General features: G+C 40.4%; 1 protein-coding gene across 4 annotated transcripts in view; it reads left to right on the forward strand.

The window, feature by feature from the left end:
* The window catches only part of THSD7B (thrombospondin type 1 domain containing 7B), a 308,761-nt gene that overhangs the window by 132,003 nt on the left and 154,346 nt on the right, over positions 1-22,412 (forward strand). For all 4 annotated transcript variants that reach the window (XM_032693776.1, XM_032693779.1, XM_032693778.1 and 1 more), the window contains 2 exons: positions 4,848-5,003; positions 6,696-6,893. In XM_032693776.1, the coding sequence (XP_032549667.1) occupies positions 4,848-5,003; positions 6,696-6,893 (354 nt within the window). The remainder of the gene's footprint in view (positions 1-4,847; positions 5,004-6,695; positions 6,894-22,412) is intronic.

Here is a 22,412-nt window from a genome sequence, read left to right on the forward strand (position 1 = left end):
AAGATTTGTATGTACGAGGCGATGCCACAAGTTGGGACACTGTGGAGAGAGAACGGAGCCAACGGTGGCTGGGCTTGTCCTGGAACAGAAGACATTGGAGATAAATGAAATGAAATTTTCATGGGTTTTCTTCACTGTTCCTTAGGTTTTCTTCCCTGTTTTCCTTGTGACTTCTCTCACCCTCTCTGGTGGTCTGTCCCAGTGATTTCCAGCCTTTTCTGGGTAACAGCCAAAAGGCTCAAACATCCCACAGAGCCCTTTTTTCCTTCCTATCATTGCCTTCACTGCTGTCCCAGCATCCCTGTTGCCTCCACTGTTTTTCCTGGACACTCTTAATGACTTGTCACTTCTGGTCTGCTCAGTCATGTGGCTGCTGGTGAGAAGCCCCACGTTCACTTTGAATTTTTGCCAGAACTGTGGTTTCTGCCGTGAGTCTCCACAAATTCTGCTGTAGCAAAACAATACAGTATTCCAGCTGGGATCACAGTTCTGTTGTACAGCAGAGGATATGGATACAGGGACACTTTTTGCCTGTGTCACTTTAATAAAATTGTGAGGATCTTTATTGTTCTGGAATACATTAAACCGTTGTTGCTCTTGGCAGTCCACTATTAACCCTCTTTCATGCTGTGATCAGCCTTCTATTCATATGTTGTTCCTTGTCTATTAAATAGGTTTTAATTGAAAATAGGACTTCAACTTTGTGCCTGGTGACTTCAAGACTAATTGATTCTTCCTAAAAGCCTAAAGGAACCCTTTCCATCAGGCATGGCGTGCATTAGGCTCCGTAATGGAGGGATGCAACGGGCTGGAATTGGTGCCATTTCCAGGCTGCTTAAGTTGCACTCACCACTTCTCCCTTGTGTAATATTTTGGTTTTGCTGTAAGTCTTTCAGGTTAGAGAAATTGCTTACAAATGTTGTGCTGGGTTTATCCCTATTGTGTTTTACACACAAAGGTGTTTTTATAGCATAACTCATTCCTTTGTGATTTTCTCAAGTAATTTCCCTTTGTATTGATCCAAGTGTCCTTGTTTATAAGTCCTGGCAGAGGCAGTAAGAACTTTCACAAGGATATGCCATCCCTTTCTGGTACCTTTCTTGTACCCTGGAAATCATTAATTTGGGTTAGTTTTGCCAAAAGAAATGGTAAACATATGGATTTATTTCCTTCAGAATTGAATATTACCTAAAATACGGCTGCACCAATATGTAAGAGACAGACCTGATATCTCTGTGCGTATACCAGCTATGTTAGTGATATTTGGAAATGTCTCATTTTGATTTTAATATCAAAAATACTTGGGTTTTCATTGTAAAAAGGAAATGTAGTTAAGGTCCAGGAAAAAAAAAGTTATTTACCTCCTGAGGAGTTGAAAAACCGTATTTGACAGGAATCCCTGCATTCAAAATGCTATCCTATGCATTTCTCCCTCTGTCTGGTCAGCATTGCTTTTAACATAGTGTTGGTATGTGTACCTGCAAGTATCTGTCCACATGACTGTATTCAAAGATAATTTATTTATTGTCTGAAAAATTACATTATGGAAATAATCGTATCAGAGCTGATTTCCTCTTCCACTCTTCCTCCAAATCATTACCTCAGTAAAAATATATAGGGAAACAAGACACTTTAGAACCCAATTTATTATCTCCTGCTGGTAGCAATAACCTGAAAATAACAGCAAATAGTAAAATTCCAACTTGAGGCAAGACACTGGTGCTGGGAACAGCTGCAGTCGCATTTATAAAGGAGAGATTCAATATAACAGCTATAGAAATGTGCAATGTTTCAGAGGCTCCCAGATTAGTACTTGATTGCTTTTCCAAGTTTGTTCTGTAGATTGGGAAGAACACAGGATTTTAAAAGGTAAGAACAAGTGTCATAAATAAGCTGCTACTTGAATCAGAGATGTTGCCTCCCCCTCCCACTCTTCGCTTCTCTGGCTTCTGCCTTTCCCCTTCCCCCCCCACCAAAAAAAGGCTGATATTGTTCCAAGAAAATAATTACACAAAAAGCACTTTTTCTATATGAATGTAGGAAAATGCCATTGCAGAGTCAATTATTGAACAAAATCAGAAGGCTGGCCTGTTCCTGAAGACATTCCTAGCAGCTGTGTTCATTTATCATAGGCATAATGTCAGGCTTTTTTCCTGAATAGGAAACATCCCCAGCCAGGCTACCTGTGCCATTTGGAGGCTGCGGTGTGTGAGGATTTTGGTGTTTAAAAGGTTCACAGAAAAAGTCCACTTTATCCTTAATTTAAAATAAAAAAAAAAAAAGAAAAAAATTGTTAGGGTGTGCAAGAATAGCATTAGCAAATCACATCAAGCTTTGAAATAAAACAGATGGAAATCAGAGATTTTAATCAAATGACTGAAGAAGGAATGAAATTCTTTTAAAGAGGACTCTGCTGGTCTATCCAGTCACTCTGGCCATCGTGCTGGAAACTGTGGCTCTCTGTACCTGCTTGGTGTTGGAGAAGGATGGTGTTGTATATGCATTTATTAATGCAGCTTGGGGTTTTTTGTTCTTATCTAATTCTTGGAGACTTTGACTGAAGGCTTGTAGTCAGTGTAGAGTGAGTAAAAGCTGGCACAGACTTAGAGTGTATTTGTGTATTTGATTAGAATGGTATTTGCTGATTTACCTTTTATGGAATATAAAGAACTACCTAAGGAAGTGAGTAATCAAGCAGTCTTACTGCAGTGACAGGTAGGATGTAGGTCCTGGGAAAAGAGCTCCCAGTGCTAGAATTAAATAGGGCATCAGCCCGAGGGAGGAGGAGGAGCAGGAGATGGTTGGCAGGGAGAAGAAGGCAGGGATTTCCTTCAGAATAGGAAGAATCCTTCAGAATAGGGAGACTTCCATGAGTCTGGGATGGCTGGTAGGCCCTTTAACTTTTTGTGATCAATTTTTCTTGTTTTTCTTTTATCCAAAATCAATTTAAAATACCCTCGGGCGCACTGGTTGGTTTTCAAGGCAGGAGAACAATCTGACTTTATAGACTGGCTTCCATGTTTAAATAGTTAAATTCAATATAGAAATCTAAAAAGCAGTGAGGAGGAAAGAGCCATTCCTGCCAACGACACCTTGAATTAGAGCAGAGTAGGACTGGACTTCATTCCTTGTGTTGACCATCTGCACTCAGTTTTATTTCCTTTCATTTCTTCAGGTGAACTCTCAAAAACTGATACAGTTTTGCAAAGCTTGATGCTGAAAGGCAGGTTAAGCCATGCATGAGACTTCTGGTAAAAGAAATACTCTTATCTTTAAAACTCTAATATTTATTTCATTCTGTCTGTCACTTCTCTTGCAAGGTCTCCAGAAAGGGTCTCTCTGTGTGAGCATTCAGGTGAATTGGATTTATGCCACCTTGTTCTAATCTCTAAATGAACATGTCAGAGGCCTTACAGTGTCTCAGAAGTCATTCAGAAAATGGTCTTTTTTACTAATGTATTATCTTTCAGCTTAGTATTAAATCACACTGTTGTTTAATCCTGTTATTCTGATGAGCTGGAATCATAAGCACTGATATTGTCTGAAGTCTCAGCTTCAGGATGTGTAAATCAAAATGTATGGGGATTTTGAGCACTGAAGTCTTGTGTTCAAAAAAAAAAAAAGAACTTGTGTTTTTCTTCAAATGATTCATTTTAAAGAAAGTGGTAAAATATCAGAAAAAGAAAAAATTACTCATATATTGGGCATGTTTTTATAAATTCTTTTCAAATCAATTCCATGCATGGAAGCAAAGAAAAACAGACATTAAAAATAAAAATGAGGATAAAACAAACTCAGTAGCTATAAAAATTAATGAAGGCTTGGTAATACCATGGCAGAGTAAACTCAAACAAGCCTGTGCCTTTTGAAAGACTGCTTTGATATTGATTTATCTAAAGAGACAGCCAAATTCAGCCCATAATGTAATTAAAATGCAATATCATATAATGACTCAGAAGATAGATTGAGGAGTCTTTCCCGTTCTTTTCCTTCCTTCCTCTGCCCCAAATAAAAAGGTGAGGGAAGTTAATTGAAACTAGAAATCTCTAATGTTAAATGGAAATACAAAGGGAGTAAAATTTCCAAATTTATTGTTGGTATCAAGTAAACTGGTCCTTGGCAGAGTTTGGAGTCAGTTCATTTCTGAGATAAAGAGGATTGGAGATCCATGCCTGGCAACTCCAGTTAATGTCTCACCTCCCAGGCATGAAAGATGCTTCCTGCAGGGATAAAGAGGATTGGAGATCCATGCCTGGCAACTCCAGTAAATGTCTCACCTCCCAGGCATGAAAGATGCTTCCTGCATGTGTCTGTATAGAAGAAATCAAGATCTCTGCTCAATTTTATTGATGAACAAAATTGAAAAGTATGGACCCTTCATCCATAATCCAGAGGTGGCAGTGCCCCTGAAGAGGACAGGGATGGGGAGATTCCCCCCTGCTTGGGTTTTAGTTACCTGCCTTTGCCTGGCTCCCAATTGCAACATGAACTTTTTCGATTTCCTTCTTAGATGTCTTTCTATCCAGTCTGGTATAAAGAGGCCATAAATGCAGGGATTAGATTCCAGTTTATTGCTCCAGCATTGTCAAAAATCAGCACTGAATTTAAAGCTCCTGTTTACCACTAAGCATAGTCTTAATTGGCTTGCTGAGTACGGACAATTTAGATAAAACTTCTACGTGCCTTGCTGAACACAGGATTAACTTCTTGCTCAGGGAGATAAGACCCTGAAAAAAAACCACTGGATTTTGGTGCACTTTGGAAAACTAAGGTCAACCGCAAACTCCTGGAGCGCTGTCAGGGCGAAGTTACAGCCTTGATTTTCTTTTTTCTCTTTTATCTCTTAGTTGCTAGACCAGTAGATGGGAAGCTCTGCCAGGGTCCTGCTCCCTCCAGCTCCCAGGTGTGTCACCTGCCGTGCCCGGCCGAGTGCGTGGTGTCCCTGTGGTCGGCGTGGGGTCCCTGCCTGCACGAGAACTGCCAGCACCGCCACGGAGCCAGAGGTGAGGGCAGCCCTTCTCTGTTCCTTGGGCAGCATCGAGGGGGTCTAAGGCAGGCCATGGAATATTACAATAACGTTGCAAAGACAGTGGTGTCAAACTCTACATCGGGAGCTTAATGTGTTTTCCTTTTAAAAATTAATCGAACATAGGATGAAGCTCTTAGGTGTGTGTAGCGGAATGTGACCTTTAAAAGCTTTTTGCAGTTATTCGTGTGAGAAATAAAAAAAAGATAAGAATTTTTCAAGCTGATTCAGATCCCTTTATCCTGCACTGCAGTTGTAAGAAAGGAGGATTTCTTGGGCTAGCAGCAGCCAGGCTGCTCCTCTCTGATTCCCCTTGGAAGTCCTGCTGCATGCCCGGATTCCAGGGCAATGCAGCTGGCTGGAACGTGTCAGGACTAAGGTGCATCCCACAGCCCTGAAATCTGCAGTCAGCCTGACCCAAGAGGTTGTTCTGTTCTCCTGGGTTTGGTTTAAATTCCTGAAGAAGGATATACAAATATAATTTAACCTCTCCTGGTTTTTAATTGACTGCTGTACATGTTTGTTGCTGCAACACATTGAGATTCCTTGCAGAGCCTTTCCTAAGGCTCTAAGTTGGAAAGATGACTGTTGGAGTCCATGTCAGAGAATGGATATTATTGTTCGGATATTACACTTTTCTGAAAACTGCCTAAGTTTGTGAAATGATTTGAACTGGTCAAAATTTTTCAAATTAAAAGAGAAATAATAAAAAATGAATATCCAAATATAAATACTTGCAAAGGCATTTCATGTTTGAATAATTTCTTTTTGCTTATTTGAGAACTGTGAAAGTTTGATCTGTTATGTTCTTTGGAATGTTTTATTTTTAATTTCCTTTTCTGTTTCATGGGCAGAACATTTCCACGTGGCCTCTACTAAGGCTATATATTTGCCCCTACTCTGAGACTGTTGGAGGAAAGACCACCATATATTTTTTTCTACCTTTTTCTCAGAATTCTGTGTCATCTACATAACAGGACATGCTGAAAGATACTTGTATATTAGTTCTGCATTTTATGTAGCAACATGACTTTTGGCTTTATTCAGAGGAGGTAGATTATGTAATCAATTCTATGATTATTTCTGTAACCTTTTTCTTCCACTTTACATTTGAATCTTCCAGTTTAATAGGATGTCATTTCAAAGAGGTATGATATGCATTATGTATCAGAAAACCTTGCACCTTCATAAAGCAGAATACTAATTTCTTAGTAAACTGCTCTGCTGTGTCTCAAAACAAATCTTTTTGTTAGTGGATTCCCAGGCAGAGTATAGATGTCCTTTATATCTTCAGTTCCTTAACTGTTCCTCTCTTTTTATATTAATGCTACTATTGCATTAATGTATGCATCACTGGTAAATTTCTGTATTTTGACATGTGTATTTCTATCTGATGTTGATAAAAGGGAAAAAGAAATGTGAAAAATGTGGGTTGCTGGAATTCTTTTACACACTCTTAGATTTTGCATGGCCGAGCTGTGGGCACATACAGCCAAGTGGGCACATATAGCCAAGTGGGCACATGCAGCCGAGTGCCATCCCAGCCAATCCAGTCTGTAAATGTTGTACTCTTGTTTATCCCCCTGTTCCAGGTGCCCTGTATAGTCCTATTCCTGATTGTATAAATATTTTTGCCATGGTCCAGTTAATTCGGTTATGCTTTTTCCAGGCTTTAGGATGAGACAAAGGCAAGTGATTGTGGATCCAGTGGGCACCCTGGTGGGCTGTCCCCATTTAGTGGAGTCTATTCCTTGTGAAGACCCTCTGTGCTACGAGTGGGTCGTTTCAGAAGGAGAATGTGTGACTGACCATGGGAAATGTGGGCCTGGACACCGCATCCTGAACGCCGTCTGCAAGAGCAGGAGAGGTGAGCAGTGGTATGGTCTCAAAAGCCATTTGTGGTTTTTTGTGCCTTCTTCTAAAATGACATTTTGCTGAAGACATTTAAAATATCTCTGTACTGAATTTTCATGGAAGTTTGAGCTTTTTGAGTTGGCTGTGTTGCTCATGAGAGCCTGGTGCTGATAGGACTTGGGATTTTGCCTGGAGCTTCCTCTTCTATTTTATCCTAAGGGAGATGACTCACCAGTGCAGGTCATGTGCTGTCATTCCTGGTCTTATCACCACAAAAGTGGGATACCAATGTCCTGGTTCTGCCTGGAATCCTCCCTCTTGCTCATCTTGTACTAAACTGAGGCTGTCACTCAGGTCAGCAGCACTATGGGCATTCAAAATATTAACCCAGCCCTTAGCATTTCTTCTATCCTCAGTTTTTAGTGTGTGGTCTGAATGTTTATCTTGTGATAACCCTGTTACAGTCATGAGAAGGGATGCTTGGTTGCACTGCCAAAATTAATACAGGACTAAGATGTCACTGAAATGATTGTACCAAGTAATCCTTCACTTGGCAGCAGTTTGAGACCTGCAGTTGGAGACCTGCAGAGTGTTCAGTGTACAAGTTGCTAATAATGAATAAGTACATTTTTATATGACGTTTACAAACAACCAGCAAGATGTTATTTCTTGTGTTTGGTTTGAACCTCAGCCAAAGGTTTCATTCCTTGATAAGGTCAGTGTTGTCAGATCTTTAGATTCAATTACTTGGAGCACGATTTTGCAGTCCTTAGTCGCAGCAAGACTGTACTATCATCTCAGAAGTGGCAAAATTGTGCAACTTTAGAGCCCGATATTATGTCTGAAATGGAGAATTCTTCTTTTACATGGTGCTGAGACCGATCACAGTTTCAAGTTGATAACAGGAGGGGTTAATTGGCAAGTGGTTAAAATAGTGTGTCCTTCACGAGGCATTAGAACCTGACAGAAAGAAATGATGGCTGCTTTGTCTGAAGAGCACAGATTCTCCTGAAATAAATACATTTAAATCTGTGTGGTTTTCTTGTAAATTTTTGAGAATCCAGGAGAAAAAGAAAAGAAATCTTCAACTGTTATAAAATGACACAGCCAGAATATAGTGGAGAGCAGAGAGCTGACTGTGGATTTTGTCTGAGTGGTCTCTGCTGATCTGCGATTGTAACTGTAGGTCCAGGCCTGTGGTGAAGTGTGCAGATGGATGGTATTGCTAAGGAGCACCATGTACTTCACACTGTTAGAACTGTGCCAGCATCCATGTCTGTGCACCAACTTGTGGCTGGGAAGGAGAGCACGTTCCAGGGCAGATGATCCTTGATCTCTGATCGAACTGTTCTCTGTGGCTATGATCCTACAGAAGCCAGGCCTTTGAAGTGCCTCTTCTTCACTCAGTTGTTCAACAAGGTATTGGAGATCTCACAATACCCTTTTAATTTCAATTACTCTGTGCATATTCTAGTTACAAAATAAACATTCTTCCCACCCTGCCACCTCGGGACAAATGTTGTCACTAGACGTGATCAGTATCCAGTTATAACCTGAGAAGGTTTCACAAGGAAGTATCTGTATCACTAGGCAGGTTAGAAGCACTGCTTAATAGTACTTTTAAGCCTTTCTGAATTTTTGGTTGGGTAGGAGAGGTCTGGAAGAGTCCTTAAAGTAGAAGTTGGAAAAAAAAATCAAATTGTTTCTTCTTCCCTGAATCCAGTAACATTAGTTACTTTGTTCATAACTTTATTTTCTTCTGTAATATTCTCTTAGGTAAATTTCCTTTGCAAGAAGTAGTCTCTCTTTTTAGCTAAAAGCTGGAGTAAGTGTCAGACTGGCATAATGTGTTTTACCTGGAATAGCTGGTTAGTTGGTAGTAGGAGGCCAGGAGGGAGTCATGTGAAACACGATGTATCAATTACAGGTAAAATAGCATAAGGCCTATGCTCATGCATTGTACACATATTCAGTATTCTGTGCAAGTAAGGGTCCTGCTGAAAGCATTTAGGGTAGCTGTATTATGTGCTGGTATTTGCATTTACTTGAGCATCTTTTCTAGAATTCAGTTCTGTCTCCTAAAATCCAGTAATTTATCCAGTCATTCCATCATCCATGCCTGGCATTGTTGTTCAGTATTCCCACTGAAAGCCTACAGGGATGAAAATAATAATTTTTTTGGACCCTGTTACATGACAAAATCCAGTGTATCATCATCTTAATCACAGTTCATTTGGGCCTGGAGTATGTTCATTAGGGTACTTTAGGTCTTCTCTGTCTGCAAGACGCCTTCATTTTCACATGAATGCCAGACTTTTTGGCACTCTTTTCCTGTTCTTGCTGCAGTGTGTTGGTTGACTTCTCTTGAGAAGGAGCTGATCTCAGTGCTGTTTGTGTCAGCCATGATGCAGAACAGCTTCACATCACACCTTCTTGCCCTTGCCCACCTTCGCTTCTTTCTCCATCCACAGTGTGGCTGAACCTGAGTCCTTCCCCAGCCTGTGCTCTGCTGTGTAAACTAGGCTGTTCTGTGCTGCTCCCCATGGCTCAGTCAGGAGGCCCTTCTCATGAGGAGACTGTTTTTTCACTTGCCTAAAACAAGCTCCAGTCCCACCGATTGCAGTGGAGGGGAACTGGCCGTGTTTTCAGCCCTCCCCCGTGGCAGAGGACTTTGCTGCTGCTGCTGGAGCCTGTGGGATCCAGCTGAACTAAACTTCCCTCCAGCAAGGGGGAGCTTGGAGGTGCCTCTTTCTCTCTGAAATATGTTGATAGACAGCAAGTGAAGTTCACAAGGCATTAGCCCTTCTCTGTCCCACTTCTGGTCACCCCATTGTCCTTCTCCCGTGCCATGTCCATGGTGCCAACGTGTGCCATGAAAGAGGTGAGCAGGGAGCAGTGGATAACAAACAGGTTCCTCCAGCTGAAACTCCACCTTTGAATCCCTTGTAGTGTCCTTTCTTCCCACGTTAAAAAACCATCCTTTCTGGTGAGATTTTGTGGTACTGACCCAGGTAACAAATGGCTGCTGGCCTGAGCTGGAGCAAGTCACAGATGGATCTAACTGTGGTTTGCAAGGTTTCTCTGAAGTCTTCCCTCTCAAAGCAGTATCTCTTTGTAAGGACTTGTATGAATTTCAGTGATGTAACACTCGTACTTCCACTTGATCTAGAGGTACAGAAATGACTTTTTGTTCCTTAAATAGGTTAATCTCTAATAATGAAGTGGCCTCCACAGAGCACATACTGTGTACAGCAGGTTTTTTATGGAGTAGCTGGAGTCTGTAATTTGTGATTTGCGGTACTTTGGCGTAAATGAGGAGTAATGAGAAGACAATAATAATCTCATTACTTTGTCATTGTTAGGTGTCTGCTCCCACTAGCAGTGTCTCTAATCTCTGTTAATAAGTTACTGAACATGTATATGATGCATGTGAGATGTTCTTACTGTCTGGTCCATATCCCTCGAGTGCTCTTCTTCTGTATCAACTAAAGACAGTAGTGTAATAAATCAAATGAAATAAAATAATGCATAGAAATGCAATGTGAAGTAATGCATAGAATGGCAAAAGACCTCTATTGCATGCTTTTTCCAAACAAAATTTTCAGCAAAGTGTTTTTTATTTAGCTAGTGAAGGACGAATCATATTTTTGGGAAAGTCTGCGAAGCCAAAAGACTACTATAGGAAAATTGATGATGATGCTTAAAATTGGATGGTGTAAATGTATCAGTGGGTACAGGGATCTATAATTCAGATCAAAGAATTTATTTGAAAACTCCTTTTTTTTTTATATTCACAGCCAACTCAAATTATTTGTGATTTGTCTCAGTGTTGTTGTTTTCAGTTTTCAGCAAGGAATTGAATAATTGCCTGTTTGTAATGTATTCTTGATCAGATAGTTGCAAGTATTTGACATTTGATTTTGGGCAGTCTTGATTAGAACCGACAAACATTACTGTGCATTGACCAGATGAAAATAACTCTCTTAAAACTTTCCAGTTCGCAAAACATGAACATGGTTAAAACTTTCTCGTTTTCAAGTGCAGTTGGGCAGTAGCCAAAATTTCTTTTTTTTGAAGACAATGATCATAATAATCTTTTGTGTGCTCTGCTGCTTCTGTCTGTGCAAGAGGTACAGGCATTGAGAGCATGGTGAGTGAAGGGGAACTCAGTGCTGTAGTAGAGTGCAGAAAACTGCAGATAACCTTAGACAGCAGGACTCGGCTCAGGATCAGCAGATGGAACCTCAGTCCAGTCAGGAGAAGTTCTGCCTTCATGGGTAGTTTCACAGTTGTTTGATTTAGGTGCTAAGAAATATATAAACATATATTTTAACTCATAAATGTTGTTGGGTTCAGTCTGATGTAACAACTTGGGCACCCTTTTTATTGTTATTTTCCATATCTATTTTAGGCTGCAATAATGATAGAAAATAAGATTGAAACAAGACAAATGCCAAACCTAACTGTGGTTTTTTTTAGAAATGCCCGTTGTGTAGCTTGTGAACAGAGTAGTCATTATGGTAAGGAGTACAACCTGAGAACGTACGTAAGGGGAACTGTAACAATAAATTCGTGAAATAACAAGTATGACTCATAAAAGTAACAATTCCTTTTCCGAGCATTTTATAAATGTTTCTGACAATACTATAAACGAATTCTCACCTATTAGCAGTGCTCATGAATAGATTGTAAAATATTATTATTCAGAATCATACCCACAAGTCATCAATCTATTTTGTTGTAATTCCCATGTCATCATTTATTAATTTGCTTCTGCTTGTTCTGATTCCTACCAGAAGAATTATTAGTAGCAAAGACAGTTTCTCTGTGACAGTGAACAGCATATTGTCTAAGTAATCAAAAATATGAAATAGTTCGTACCCAAAGGCTTAATTGTTTTAATCAGAAATTATTGGATCGGCAACAAGGTTTAATGCAAAGGTCATGTGATTTTGCTGGATTCTGGCTCTTTTACTCTGCTCCTTGTTAACAAGTCTAGTCACAGCTCAAAAGCTGCTGAGTATTTGCCTTTCTGTAGTGTCAGCTTGGGTGTCAGGGTTTCTTCAGTTTGTGGGAGGTAAAATTCATAGAATCAGAGAATGGTTTGGGTTGGAAGGGACCTCCAAGACCATTTCATTCTGACTCCTCTGCCATGGGCGGGGATACCACTCACTAGGCCAGGTACCTCAGGACCCCATCCAACCTGACAATCCAAACTTGTGGAGTTGTCTTCCTTTTCGAGGACAGTGTTTATAATAGTTCTGAATAATCTCTCCCTTCCTTATTCATGCACAGTTCATGCAGTGCTGGGGAGATGCAGATGTTGAACCCAGAGGAGCAGAGTCCAGAGGGGCCCAGACAAATGCTGCTGTCTCTCTTCTCCTGTAGCACCCAAAGGACTATTCCTAGGACCTGTCACAGAAACACCATCTGCAGCAGCTTCTGCCTTACCTGGTTTCCTCCCAGGAACTTTGTGGGTTTCTGTGCACCCTTCCCAGCCATATCTGATGAATTAATATCAGGCAGGTCTCAGGACTCACAGCTGTAAGGGGCGAACATCCCTGCTGCAGACAATCTGCTGAGGTGGTGGCTTAGACATAAAACACTCCTGCCATAGCTGTTGTGGTGGCAAGATGTTTTCTTTAACTAGTCTCAGTAGAATAAGCTGCTGGCTTCAGGCTGCAGGATTTACCTGAGCTGGGGATCACTGAGCCTGGGATCACTGAGCCTCGGGGCTGCTGGGCACGGGGCTGCACGAGTGGCAGCGAGGAGAGGCAGGAACAGAAATCCTTCTGGAGTGAAAAATCAATCGTCCTCATTTCAGCAGTGTGATGCCAGAAGAAGAAACAACCTGATCCAAACCCCCCAAGACCCCAAGGTGTATTTGCAGAGGTTGGCGAGTAGAAGAAACCCACAAAATAAGGGTGTTCACTGAACTTTTAGGTCTGTTGCTTCTTTTGGTTTCAAGCAGAAAACCTGTATATGAGCACTGCTACTGCTGTTCTGGCAGTACTGGGGACAGTAGCTTCAGTTTTATTTTATTTCTCTATTTCTTTGGTTCTAGGGAGTTGGTATCTAGAACATGACACTTGTCAAGAAAATGAGGGGGTTTTTCTTTTTAAGTGTTAGTAAGTTCACTGAAAAAATACACCTTTCGATTGAAATACGTCTATTCCCAAATTTCTGTTTCACCTGACAGTTTTATTTGTAAAACTGGAGAACATTATTTCAGAGTTAAAATATTTTCTTTCAGCATTTTTAGATCAAAGGGTTAATGTTTGGGGTTTTTTTGGTAAGTGAACTAGTCTTAAACAAAATTAAAAAATTAAATTATTTTTAAGAGGTTTTTAACATAAAAGCAAAATATTCTTTCATATTAAACAAACATTTTGCCTTATCTTGAAATTACTTTTTTCCTAAATCCACCCCCAGTTTCTCTTCAGACTACTTTAAACAGTTACACAGTTCTTCTTCCTTTTCTTTTTTTTTATTTCCTTTTTTTTTTTGGTTCAGTGCCCAAACAGAAATCTATTATTCACATGGCTCGATTGACAGAGCAGACACTGAATTCCTGTTGGAATTGAAGTGAAGAGTAAAGGGAAGAAAGGTAATCAAAGCAGTGTTATTTTAAGATCCAATATTATGTTCTGCCACGGGTTGACAGTGAAGCTCTGCACTTACAGAAGCTGAAGACTCTTTGGGAGTGGGATGTTAACAACAGTGTGCTCAGTTACCTGTCTGTGCTCCCAGGTCCATCCCAGTGTGTCCTGTGGTCCCTAAGAAAGGCTCTTCCCACCTCAATCCTCCAGGAAAAAGGGGCTTCAAGGAGAGGTGACAGCTGGTTTTATTCCTGTTTGAGGGCATGAAGGTAGCAGTGTCCTGTTACAACATGAATCATAGGATCACTTAGGTTGGAAAAGACCTCTAAGATCATTGAGTCCAATCTCAGCAAGGCCAAGTTCTTACCTGGGTAGAATTCATGATTTTTCATTTTGCAGTGGATTAGTGATATAGAGTGAATTTGCAGAGTCTGTTTTATTTCTCGGAGAAAAGACTGCATTCAATTTATTGAAAAGAAGTCTGAAATACATTCTTTGTGACATATCAATTTCCATTGATGCATCAAGTCCAGTGACACATCAAGTCCAGATGCTGTATCTAATGATACATTGAGATTTTGTTTCTCCTGTAAGAGTAGCATAAGCTTAGATTATGGTAATTCCTTATTTTAGAAACAGAAACTTTTGGAAACCAAAAGAAGCGGTTTTATTTGTAAAATTAAAACACTTGTTTTCAACTTAATGTGGAAAAGCACCTTTGTTTAGTCTGACCTTAACAAATGGAGTAATGAAAATCAATTTTTCTTCAGTGCCCATGAGGGCTCTGGCATCCTGAGCAGGGTGTGGGAGGAGAGTGATCTCCGAGTGATACACAGGGAATAAGAGAGCAGTGTCTAGTTAAAAGTTAAATAGCTGGTCAATGGATTAGGAGCTGTTTTGTCTCAGCTTCTGGAATCATTGAGGTTAAAAAAGACAGGCTGATAAACTGCTCTGGTCAGATTTGTGTGCTGTCAGCATTAGCAAGAAAGAACTGGCAATGGGAGTTGTGCCTGAGGAGGGTGTGATTAATATGCACAGTTATGGACTGGTCATGTAAATGCAAACTGGAGTTGAAACAACTGTACACATCTGAGATTTGGAATTATTTTGTAGGGAATGGTAAAATTACCCAGTTACTTGACACAATTGCACGTAGAGTCAATAAAATGAAACAGGTACCAGCTTTTCCAAGCTTACAGGTTCAGTTACCACTGTGGGGCTCAGCCTTCTGCACCACACTGCTCATTCCTCCTTTTCGTTCCTGAGTGTATCCCACCACACCCTGTCACTGGAACTGCTGATCCCAAACCAGTATGCTTTCCTGACTGTTAGGGACACAAATCCTGAAAGCTAATCCTAAATCCTAAAAGCAAAACTTTCTGGCAATTAAATAGGATCCATATTTCTCATTTAGCAGCCGTGGTGGAAGGAGGATGTTGCAGTCTAGTAGCAAGGCTGATGAGTGTTAGAGGAATCCTGAAGTATGGTGTGGGGTTTGTTCAGTAGATTTGAGACCCGTTTTTCTTGTAGTCATAAAGATTGATGTGCTCTGTGAGCAGGCTGGCTGTTAGTGAGCCAGGTGGACTGGATTTAGTTACCTCCATCAAGCCTTACCTCACAGCAACTGGTATCGTGCCAAAGATTTGATGTCTCCTGCTGGAAACATTTAGAAAGACAAAATGCAGATTGTGCCCTGCTCTAGGACTGGTGCACAGACAATCAGAGGACAGACACTGCCATGAGTTCAGGAGAATTTATTGTCTTTGAATCCTCTACCGAAATGGATGTCTGCAAAAGAAGCAGAAGATCAGCTTTAGGTTAATCTTAAGGTAAGCTGCTGAAAAGTTAGATCTTTCTTTGCTTAGTCACACTTTAACAGTTTTGTTTCATTCAAGACTAGAGCAAACATGTGGCCCGCAAACCAAGGAAGACAGAAACTGAAAAGTCTATAAACAATTCTTGTAGTAACTATGTTTGTGTAAATATCTGTGTCTTGGAGTCAGGAATATTGGCACTAAAGCACAGGCTGAAATATCTAGTGCTGGAAGGGTGGGAGATAGTGGGCTTGAATTGAGAGGATAAACTCAAGCATATTCTGATTCATTTTCTTCATCTCTGAATGCAAATATGTTGCAAGATTTCCAGCTAAACTGTGAGAGTGCTTTTTCAATTGCTGGTGATGTGTCTCGTGTCAGTCATCCAGAAGGCAACTACAGTTGGTATCCAGTGGTAATTTTAGCTCCTTGTATTTTGGCAGATGGAGATACAGTGGAGTTGATTAGGTATATGTCAAACTTTCATCCTTCCTGTGCTTGTCAGTATAAGATATTACAGCTACCTGTGAACATATTTTTTTCTGTGCTAGCCTAGCGTGTGCTCGTGGTCAGTGCAGAAAGCCCTCAAATGAATTGCTATGCAAAACCAGGGTCCTTTTCAGTACCTAGTGCTCCTTTTTAATGCCTAGTGTCTCCAAAAGATGTTTTTCAAGACTTCAGAGCAGTGTTAAAATGGTGAGGGCAGAGGCTGCTTCTTCCCTGTGGCTGTTTTGGCAGAGAGGAGATGGATTTTCAAAGATCCAGCTCCCACTTGCACGAGAGGGAGCAACAGGTGATGATGTTTTTTAAAAATTAACCTGAGCTTCAAACACCTGTAGATTTGGAACAAAGGTTCAAGGTAGCCTTTTCAGAAATGGGAATTATAACATTAAGAAAAATATAAACATCAGTTATAATGGCAAGATCTGTATTGCCCTTTATGTTTTAAATGTTATGGAATAAGTTTGACCTGAGTTGATCAGAGCTTGTGATAAAGGTTACCTAAAGAGCATGGCATGTGTGTGTGACCTGTAGGTCTGTTAGTTTGGTGCAAGTGGTTTGAAGAAACTGTATAGAAGGATTAACATTTATATGCTGGGCTAATGCATATGTATAGTTTAAAACTATTTATTTATAAACTAGTTTTTAATGCTTAGGGAATCTTTATTGAGTTTGATGGTTTCTAACCTTTTGATTATGAGATTGAAATAAAGTTCCTTTATTGTATTTTATAACCACAGAAGTATTTGTAGTTAGTTTTTTTTAAGTCTGGAGAAGAAATTGTTTTCTTTGGTTTTACCCCTATTTTAGACAAAAATCCCAGGTTGTTTCAGTAAAAGACTAGAAAAAATACCTTTAAGTACCAATAGAATTCCTGTTTTCTTTAAACTAAGCAGAACTTCACATACACGTTGAGTTCATATTCTTTTTGTAGAGTTATTTTATTTCTCAGGGAACCCTGCTTCAGAAAGGGGAGATATGAGCAAAGTAGGATCCTTCTTGAACTGTGTTAGAAAGGCAGGCTGATGACAAGTTGTAAAATTAACTTGTGTGGATGGAAGAGGAAGGGGGGAAGGATTCTTTTGAAAAGTATTACTAAGGACAGGATTCTGGATCTGTGACCAAAGGTGGCTGAATGTACCAGGAGGAGCAGGTGGAGATGTGACAGTGAGGGTAATCTCATCCATAAAGGTTCTGGTTTTTAGGATTAAATGCATTCCAAAAGGGGTTAAGGATTTCACTGCCTTTCTACTAGTGAAGGAAGTGTTTAACAAATGTAGATATTAAGATAGCACATCTCACTCCTTGATTTTGATTTGGTAACATTTGTGTTAAGTCTCTCAAACACACAGTGTCTTGAGGAATACTGTGATGTCTTTTCATCCTCCCCATCCCAAATGGAGTCTCTGTGGCATTTTGGTGCTTTAGTCCCATCCTTGTTGGTTTTGATACATAGAAAGGGGCTCTCTGAAGATGGCCAGTGGCTGTTTATAGCATTTGCATCAGTGGCATTTTCACCTGGTTTTGAGATGGTGCTTTTAGAGCTTATTTACACAGTTGTAACCTCAAAATTTCCTTGGAGTTTACTTTCCTACTCATAATATCTCCTTGACATACACTAATTCAAAGTTTTTTGCATTAATACTGTCCTTAAACCATTTGTCTTTAACCAGATATTCAGCTATATTTATATGACACCATTCACATGAGTTTTCTGAAAGATCCTGTAGCTAATTTGCAAGAGAGTCCAGTAATGGTTTCTGACTTTCTCCAGCACTCAGAAGGTAGTTCAAACAGGCATTTGAATCTTAGAGACCAACCCCTCTGTCGAATTTTATTTACATTAATAGAAGGTTTCAAAATTCTCTGGTGTTCAGCAGATGGATAAACAGCACAATGGCAAATCCTGATTTCCTTAGGACACCAGACTAAAACAAGCCAGAATATAATTTTTAATGCATGCGGTATTTTTCAAATTCTCAACAGGCAGAAAATTGCCCAATTCACAGTTCAAAATCATTTTAGCCAAGACTTTTTTTGTGCTTAGAGAAACACTCAAGAGTACAGAAGGTTTAAATTAAACGGGAGATCATTAGGGTAAAGAAACCAACTGTATTTTATTGCATTCGGTATGTGAGGCTTAGTGGGACAGAGTCCAACTCATATGATATAACTCATGAAAGGAAAAAAAATGTTTCAGAGTAAGCCAGTTAAGTTCTCTGTGAAGTAGAAATAAACTAAACCTGATTGTGCAGACAGGAGACTGAGACCTGGGAGGGAGGATCTGTAAGAAGCCAGGGTGTGTGGGGCTGGGGGCCTCCCACCAGCTCAGTCTGCAGGAGGGGTTGAGGTGAGGGAGAGGAGAGATGCAGAGGAGTCAGTGCAGGCAGTCTCCCTGCAGAGGTGCAGGGAGTCAGAGGAGTCAAGAAAAGGCTGGGAGCAGCCTGCAGCCATGAGGTCTCGGTGCTCACTGCTCCTCAGGCAAGGTGGAGGAGCTGCACCTGGGCTCTGGTTGTGTGCTGTGCTCCACGTGTCAGCAGCAACCTTCTCCCGGGGTTTAAACAAGGGAATAATTTGAGTCTAACTTCAATAGGCAGCTCCTCACATTGATCTCTGACCACAGCCCTTTCGTGGAGGAAAGAAAGCAGGGGCTTTTTTTGTGTAATTTAATCCTTCCCTGCTGGGTGGCCCTACAGAAGGCTTTTTCTGCTGCAGAAATTCCTTCGGTGCTGCACGTCGTGTGCTGGACAGGAGTGATTGTGAGAGCCACCTTTGTACAGTAGTTCTGAAGGCTGTTGAGTGGAAATGAAAGATAAGTCTTGTACTTTCTTTAAGTTTCTTTTTATCAAGCTGTTTATGAAGTAGAGCTGATTTAAAAACAATTTAGTCACTTGTTTGGAAGTTAATGGATTCTAGAGGGGAAGGCTCCCCCCGTAAAACAATAAGTTTTGACGAACTTTTAATTAAGAATTTGGGACACGGAAATTTTGGAGTAGTTCTGCACTACCGAGATTGGCTCTGGGGCATATTGGTCTGTCAGGTTTTTAAAGTAAATCTTCCTCTTAATTCTAATTAAGTATTATAATGCCTGCACTCTTCATTAGGCAGCAATTTGTGATTAGTCAGGTGGTCGTAATGGAAGGAGAAGAACATGTGATAAAACAGTAGAGAAATTGCAGAGCAGGGAAAACAGCCATGAGATGCAGCTCCTAAATGCTCTTTAATGTCCTCCTATTGGCAGATTTCCCACTGAATTCCGTGAGTTCTGTGGGACAGCATTCAATCCTCATACAGATCCTGCCTTGTGTGGAAACACAAGCCCAGTGGACCTTGATTACAGGACTTGAGCTCTGAGGTTGTGACAAGAAATGGTGCTAAGAACAGCCATAAAAAGGGAAAACTCCTAATTCCCCCCTAAACTTTGAAACCAAACTATTATTTTAAGTGTAGATTACATTATCGAATTGTTTATCTGCGAATTGAATCTCGTATTTAATAAATGGGAGCTTTTGTGAAGTGCTGCAGTGAATGTGAATTAGTGAATCAAGAAAGATTAGCTCTGTGAGGAGATTGAGAACAATTTAAAATTCCATTGTACGGTGTTTTTCTTTCTGTCTCTGTGAAACATGGCTGTAATTGCCTCAAATTAGGTACTGCCTTTGTTTAGGAGAGTTAAACAAGTAACGGGATAAGATATTTCATGGTTCCCTTCTAAATAAACAGCTTGTTCAGTTTGTATCTTTAGGCAGCTTGCAAATGTCAGAACAAGGTTTGTGAAGAGAACGTCTATATGAGGTGGAGTTTCTTTAGAAACAGAATCATCCTGGATTGTTGGGGTGTGTTTTGCAATTTGAAGCCCAGTCTTCCCATCCTGTATAATTTTAGTGTATCCTCCTGCCATGGTTGTTAAAACAGATGCATTATTTAAAAAATCCTGTGGAGACGTGGACTGTAAGTATGAATTTGCTCAGTTCCTTTCTGACAGCTGTGGTCTATATTTTGCCATTACTCGCCTGGTGGTGTTGCTACTAATGAACCCTCACATTGTCGTGGTAATTACCAAGCCCAGGAAAAGAAAGAAGGAAAAAAATGAGCCAACACACCCACGTGGACTGGGGCAGCAGCTCTGGATACAGACAATGGTACTTTTTCCTTTCATATTGCTAAGGAGGGAAAAACAATCCCACAAAGTTAGCTCCTGGCGTGGGCCTGTGGCTAGAGGTGTCCATGGGGATTCAGGCACTGCATCTGGTGGGAAATGGTTGTAGTTTGAAAAGTGACTTTTCTGAAAGAAGGGAGAATATATATCTGCCACTAGCAAGTGAGCAGGGAGTTTGCTGGGACTGGCTGAGCCCAGGATGCTTTGCTGGAGGGACAGAGTCACTTTAAGGTGACACTGTCATGTCCACCTGGACCCTTCCCACATCGGGGGAGGAGCTGAGTCTTGGCTGCCCGTAGTATTGTAGAAACCAGGATGATCCTGTAAGTTCAAATTCCATTTTTTGTTCCCAGATGCAAAATTCCCATCACCCCTAGCCCCGCTTTCAGGAGATTTCCCAAGTCAGCACTGTTTGTTGTACACTTAGTGCTGTGTCAAAGGAGAATAGAGCCGAGAGGGTATTTTGTTCTATTTCATGGTGTTTACAAATAAAGCCGAGTGATTTGGTAACTCTCTTGGAAACTCTCTGAGACTGTAAGTTGGGCAGAGTGCTCCCTGGGCATGCATAGATCTAAAGATAGCAGTTTCTTGCCTATCAGTAAGTATCTCAAGGCCTTTACTATTAATGCTATATACGACTTAAATCCCAGGAAAATAATTCCACTGCTGCCGTTCATTTATATCATTGGAGTCTGCATTAATTCAGCCTGGGCTAGGTTTTCTAATACATTATTTATTTAGGTCTTCAAAATGTCTGTGGTGCTGCATGTGGTTGACAGAGCATATTCTTGTTTGTTAATATTATATGGCATCCTGTTTTCCCAAGATGCTTCAGTAAATGTATGTCTTCAAATAAAGCTGGGATTTTAACAGGCACTTTTTTTTCCCCCTGTTGTAACTATAACATCCCAGAATCTTAGCTCTGATTTCTCTTCTCTACAGCCATCTATTTTAAATGGTTCTGGAAAGATCTTCAATTCTTTAATGTTGGTTGACTTGTTTTTTTTTTTTTTTTTAATGCTTATTTAGGTCTCGATTCTAAATATCTAGCCCAGCTTCTCCCACTGCCCCCAGGCAATAGAAGCTTCGAAATACCCCTAAATTCAATGAAAAAATCCCTGATGTGGAGGGTGGAACATTGAGCTTGTGTTTTCTGACAGCCCACAAAGCTTATAGATCAAAAGACACGAGTGCTGCATGAGTGAGGGTGAAACAAATGGAACACAATACTTGAAAATGAATGAGTCATGTGAATGAACATTGACATATACATCCCCAGCCCCACATTAAGATTAAAGTGAGTTGTCTGCTCTAAAATTGCATAATTGCTTCTGTGACTGATTTGGTGCTGCTCCATAATAAGTTGTGAATACTGTACACTGACCTGGTTAATGGGATGTTTACTAAATGAATATATTTGTATAGTTTAATAGGAGGATGCTTGGAAAAATTAGCAGGATGAGGAAGAATGGCTCAAGAGAGTAATTTTTCAGCAGGTACTGGGGTTGTGAAGAGGGCAGAAGGCTGCTTTGCCATTCCCATTTGGGGGCTTGGAGGGTGACGTTGCATGGGGCTGGCTCCCCTTCCTTCATGTGCATCAGCATGGAGCATCCCTGGCCTGAATTCCTGGGTGAGTGGCTGCTCCAGGCTTGGGGTACCCAGACTATGCCTCCCACTGAAGGTACTGCCATGTGGGGGTGTGTCAGTGGGAGCAGCCTCCATCCTGCAGCCCTAACAGCTTCATTTTTAAAACTATCTTTCTTGAATTTGGCTATTTTAAGTACTAGAGACTAAGATAATTATTTCATGAAGTAATATTATCTGCAAATTAACCTTGGATCTCTGCATAGGTTCAGAAGAAGAGAGATAAGGAATTTTATCACAAATTGCAGACTTACTGGGTTTAACGTAAAGGCCGTGGCAAGTAATACATTTAAACTGCATTTAAGTAGTAAAGACCAGAATATCAAAGTCTAAAAGCAATAAACATTAATTTATTCAGAAATTTTTTATATTTTCTTTCTAGTTTATATGTTCTTTTCACACACTGTCATTTAATGAGGTTATATTCTGATTAAAGTAGAAAAATAAAAAAGTAAAATGTTTTATTTCAGTAGATAAAAATGCAGCTTTTAAAATATATCAGCTTGCCCTGCGTAGTCTGAGCTGGATGTACAATTTCCCCTTCATTCAGCATGGCTGCTAACTAATGGATTTTGGGGGAAAACGTCCCTCTTATGTAGAGTTTCAATTGAAATCCATATTTTAATTTCCAGTGACAACTAATACATTTACTGTAATCCCTTTCAAATATTCGCTGGCAGTATTCCCAGACATATATTTTTGAAGGTTAAGTGGTTTAGGATTTATGTACTGTACTATGGAGGTGTATTGGGTTTGTGTGGCAAGGGTTTGACAGCAGGGGGCTACAGGGGTGGCTTCTGGGAGAGAAAATCGGG

This window comes from Chiroxiphia lanceolata, chromosome 7 (assembly GCF_009829145.1).
Source record: "Chiroxiphia lanceolata isolate bChiLan1 chromosome 7, bChiLan1.pri, whole genome shotgun sequence".
Classification (NCBI taxonomy): domain Eukaryota; kingdom Metazoa; phylum Chordata; class Aves; order Passeriformes; family Pipridae; genus Chiroxiphia; species Chiroxiphia lanceolata.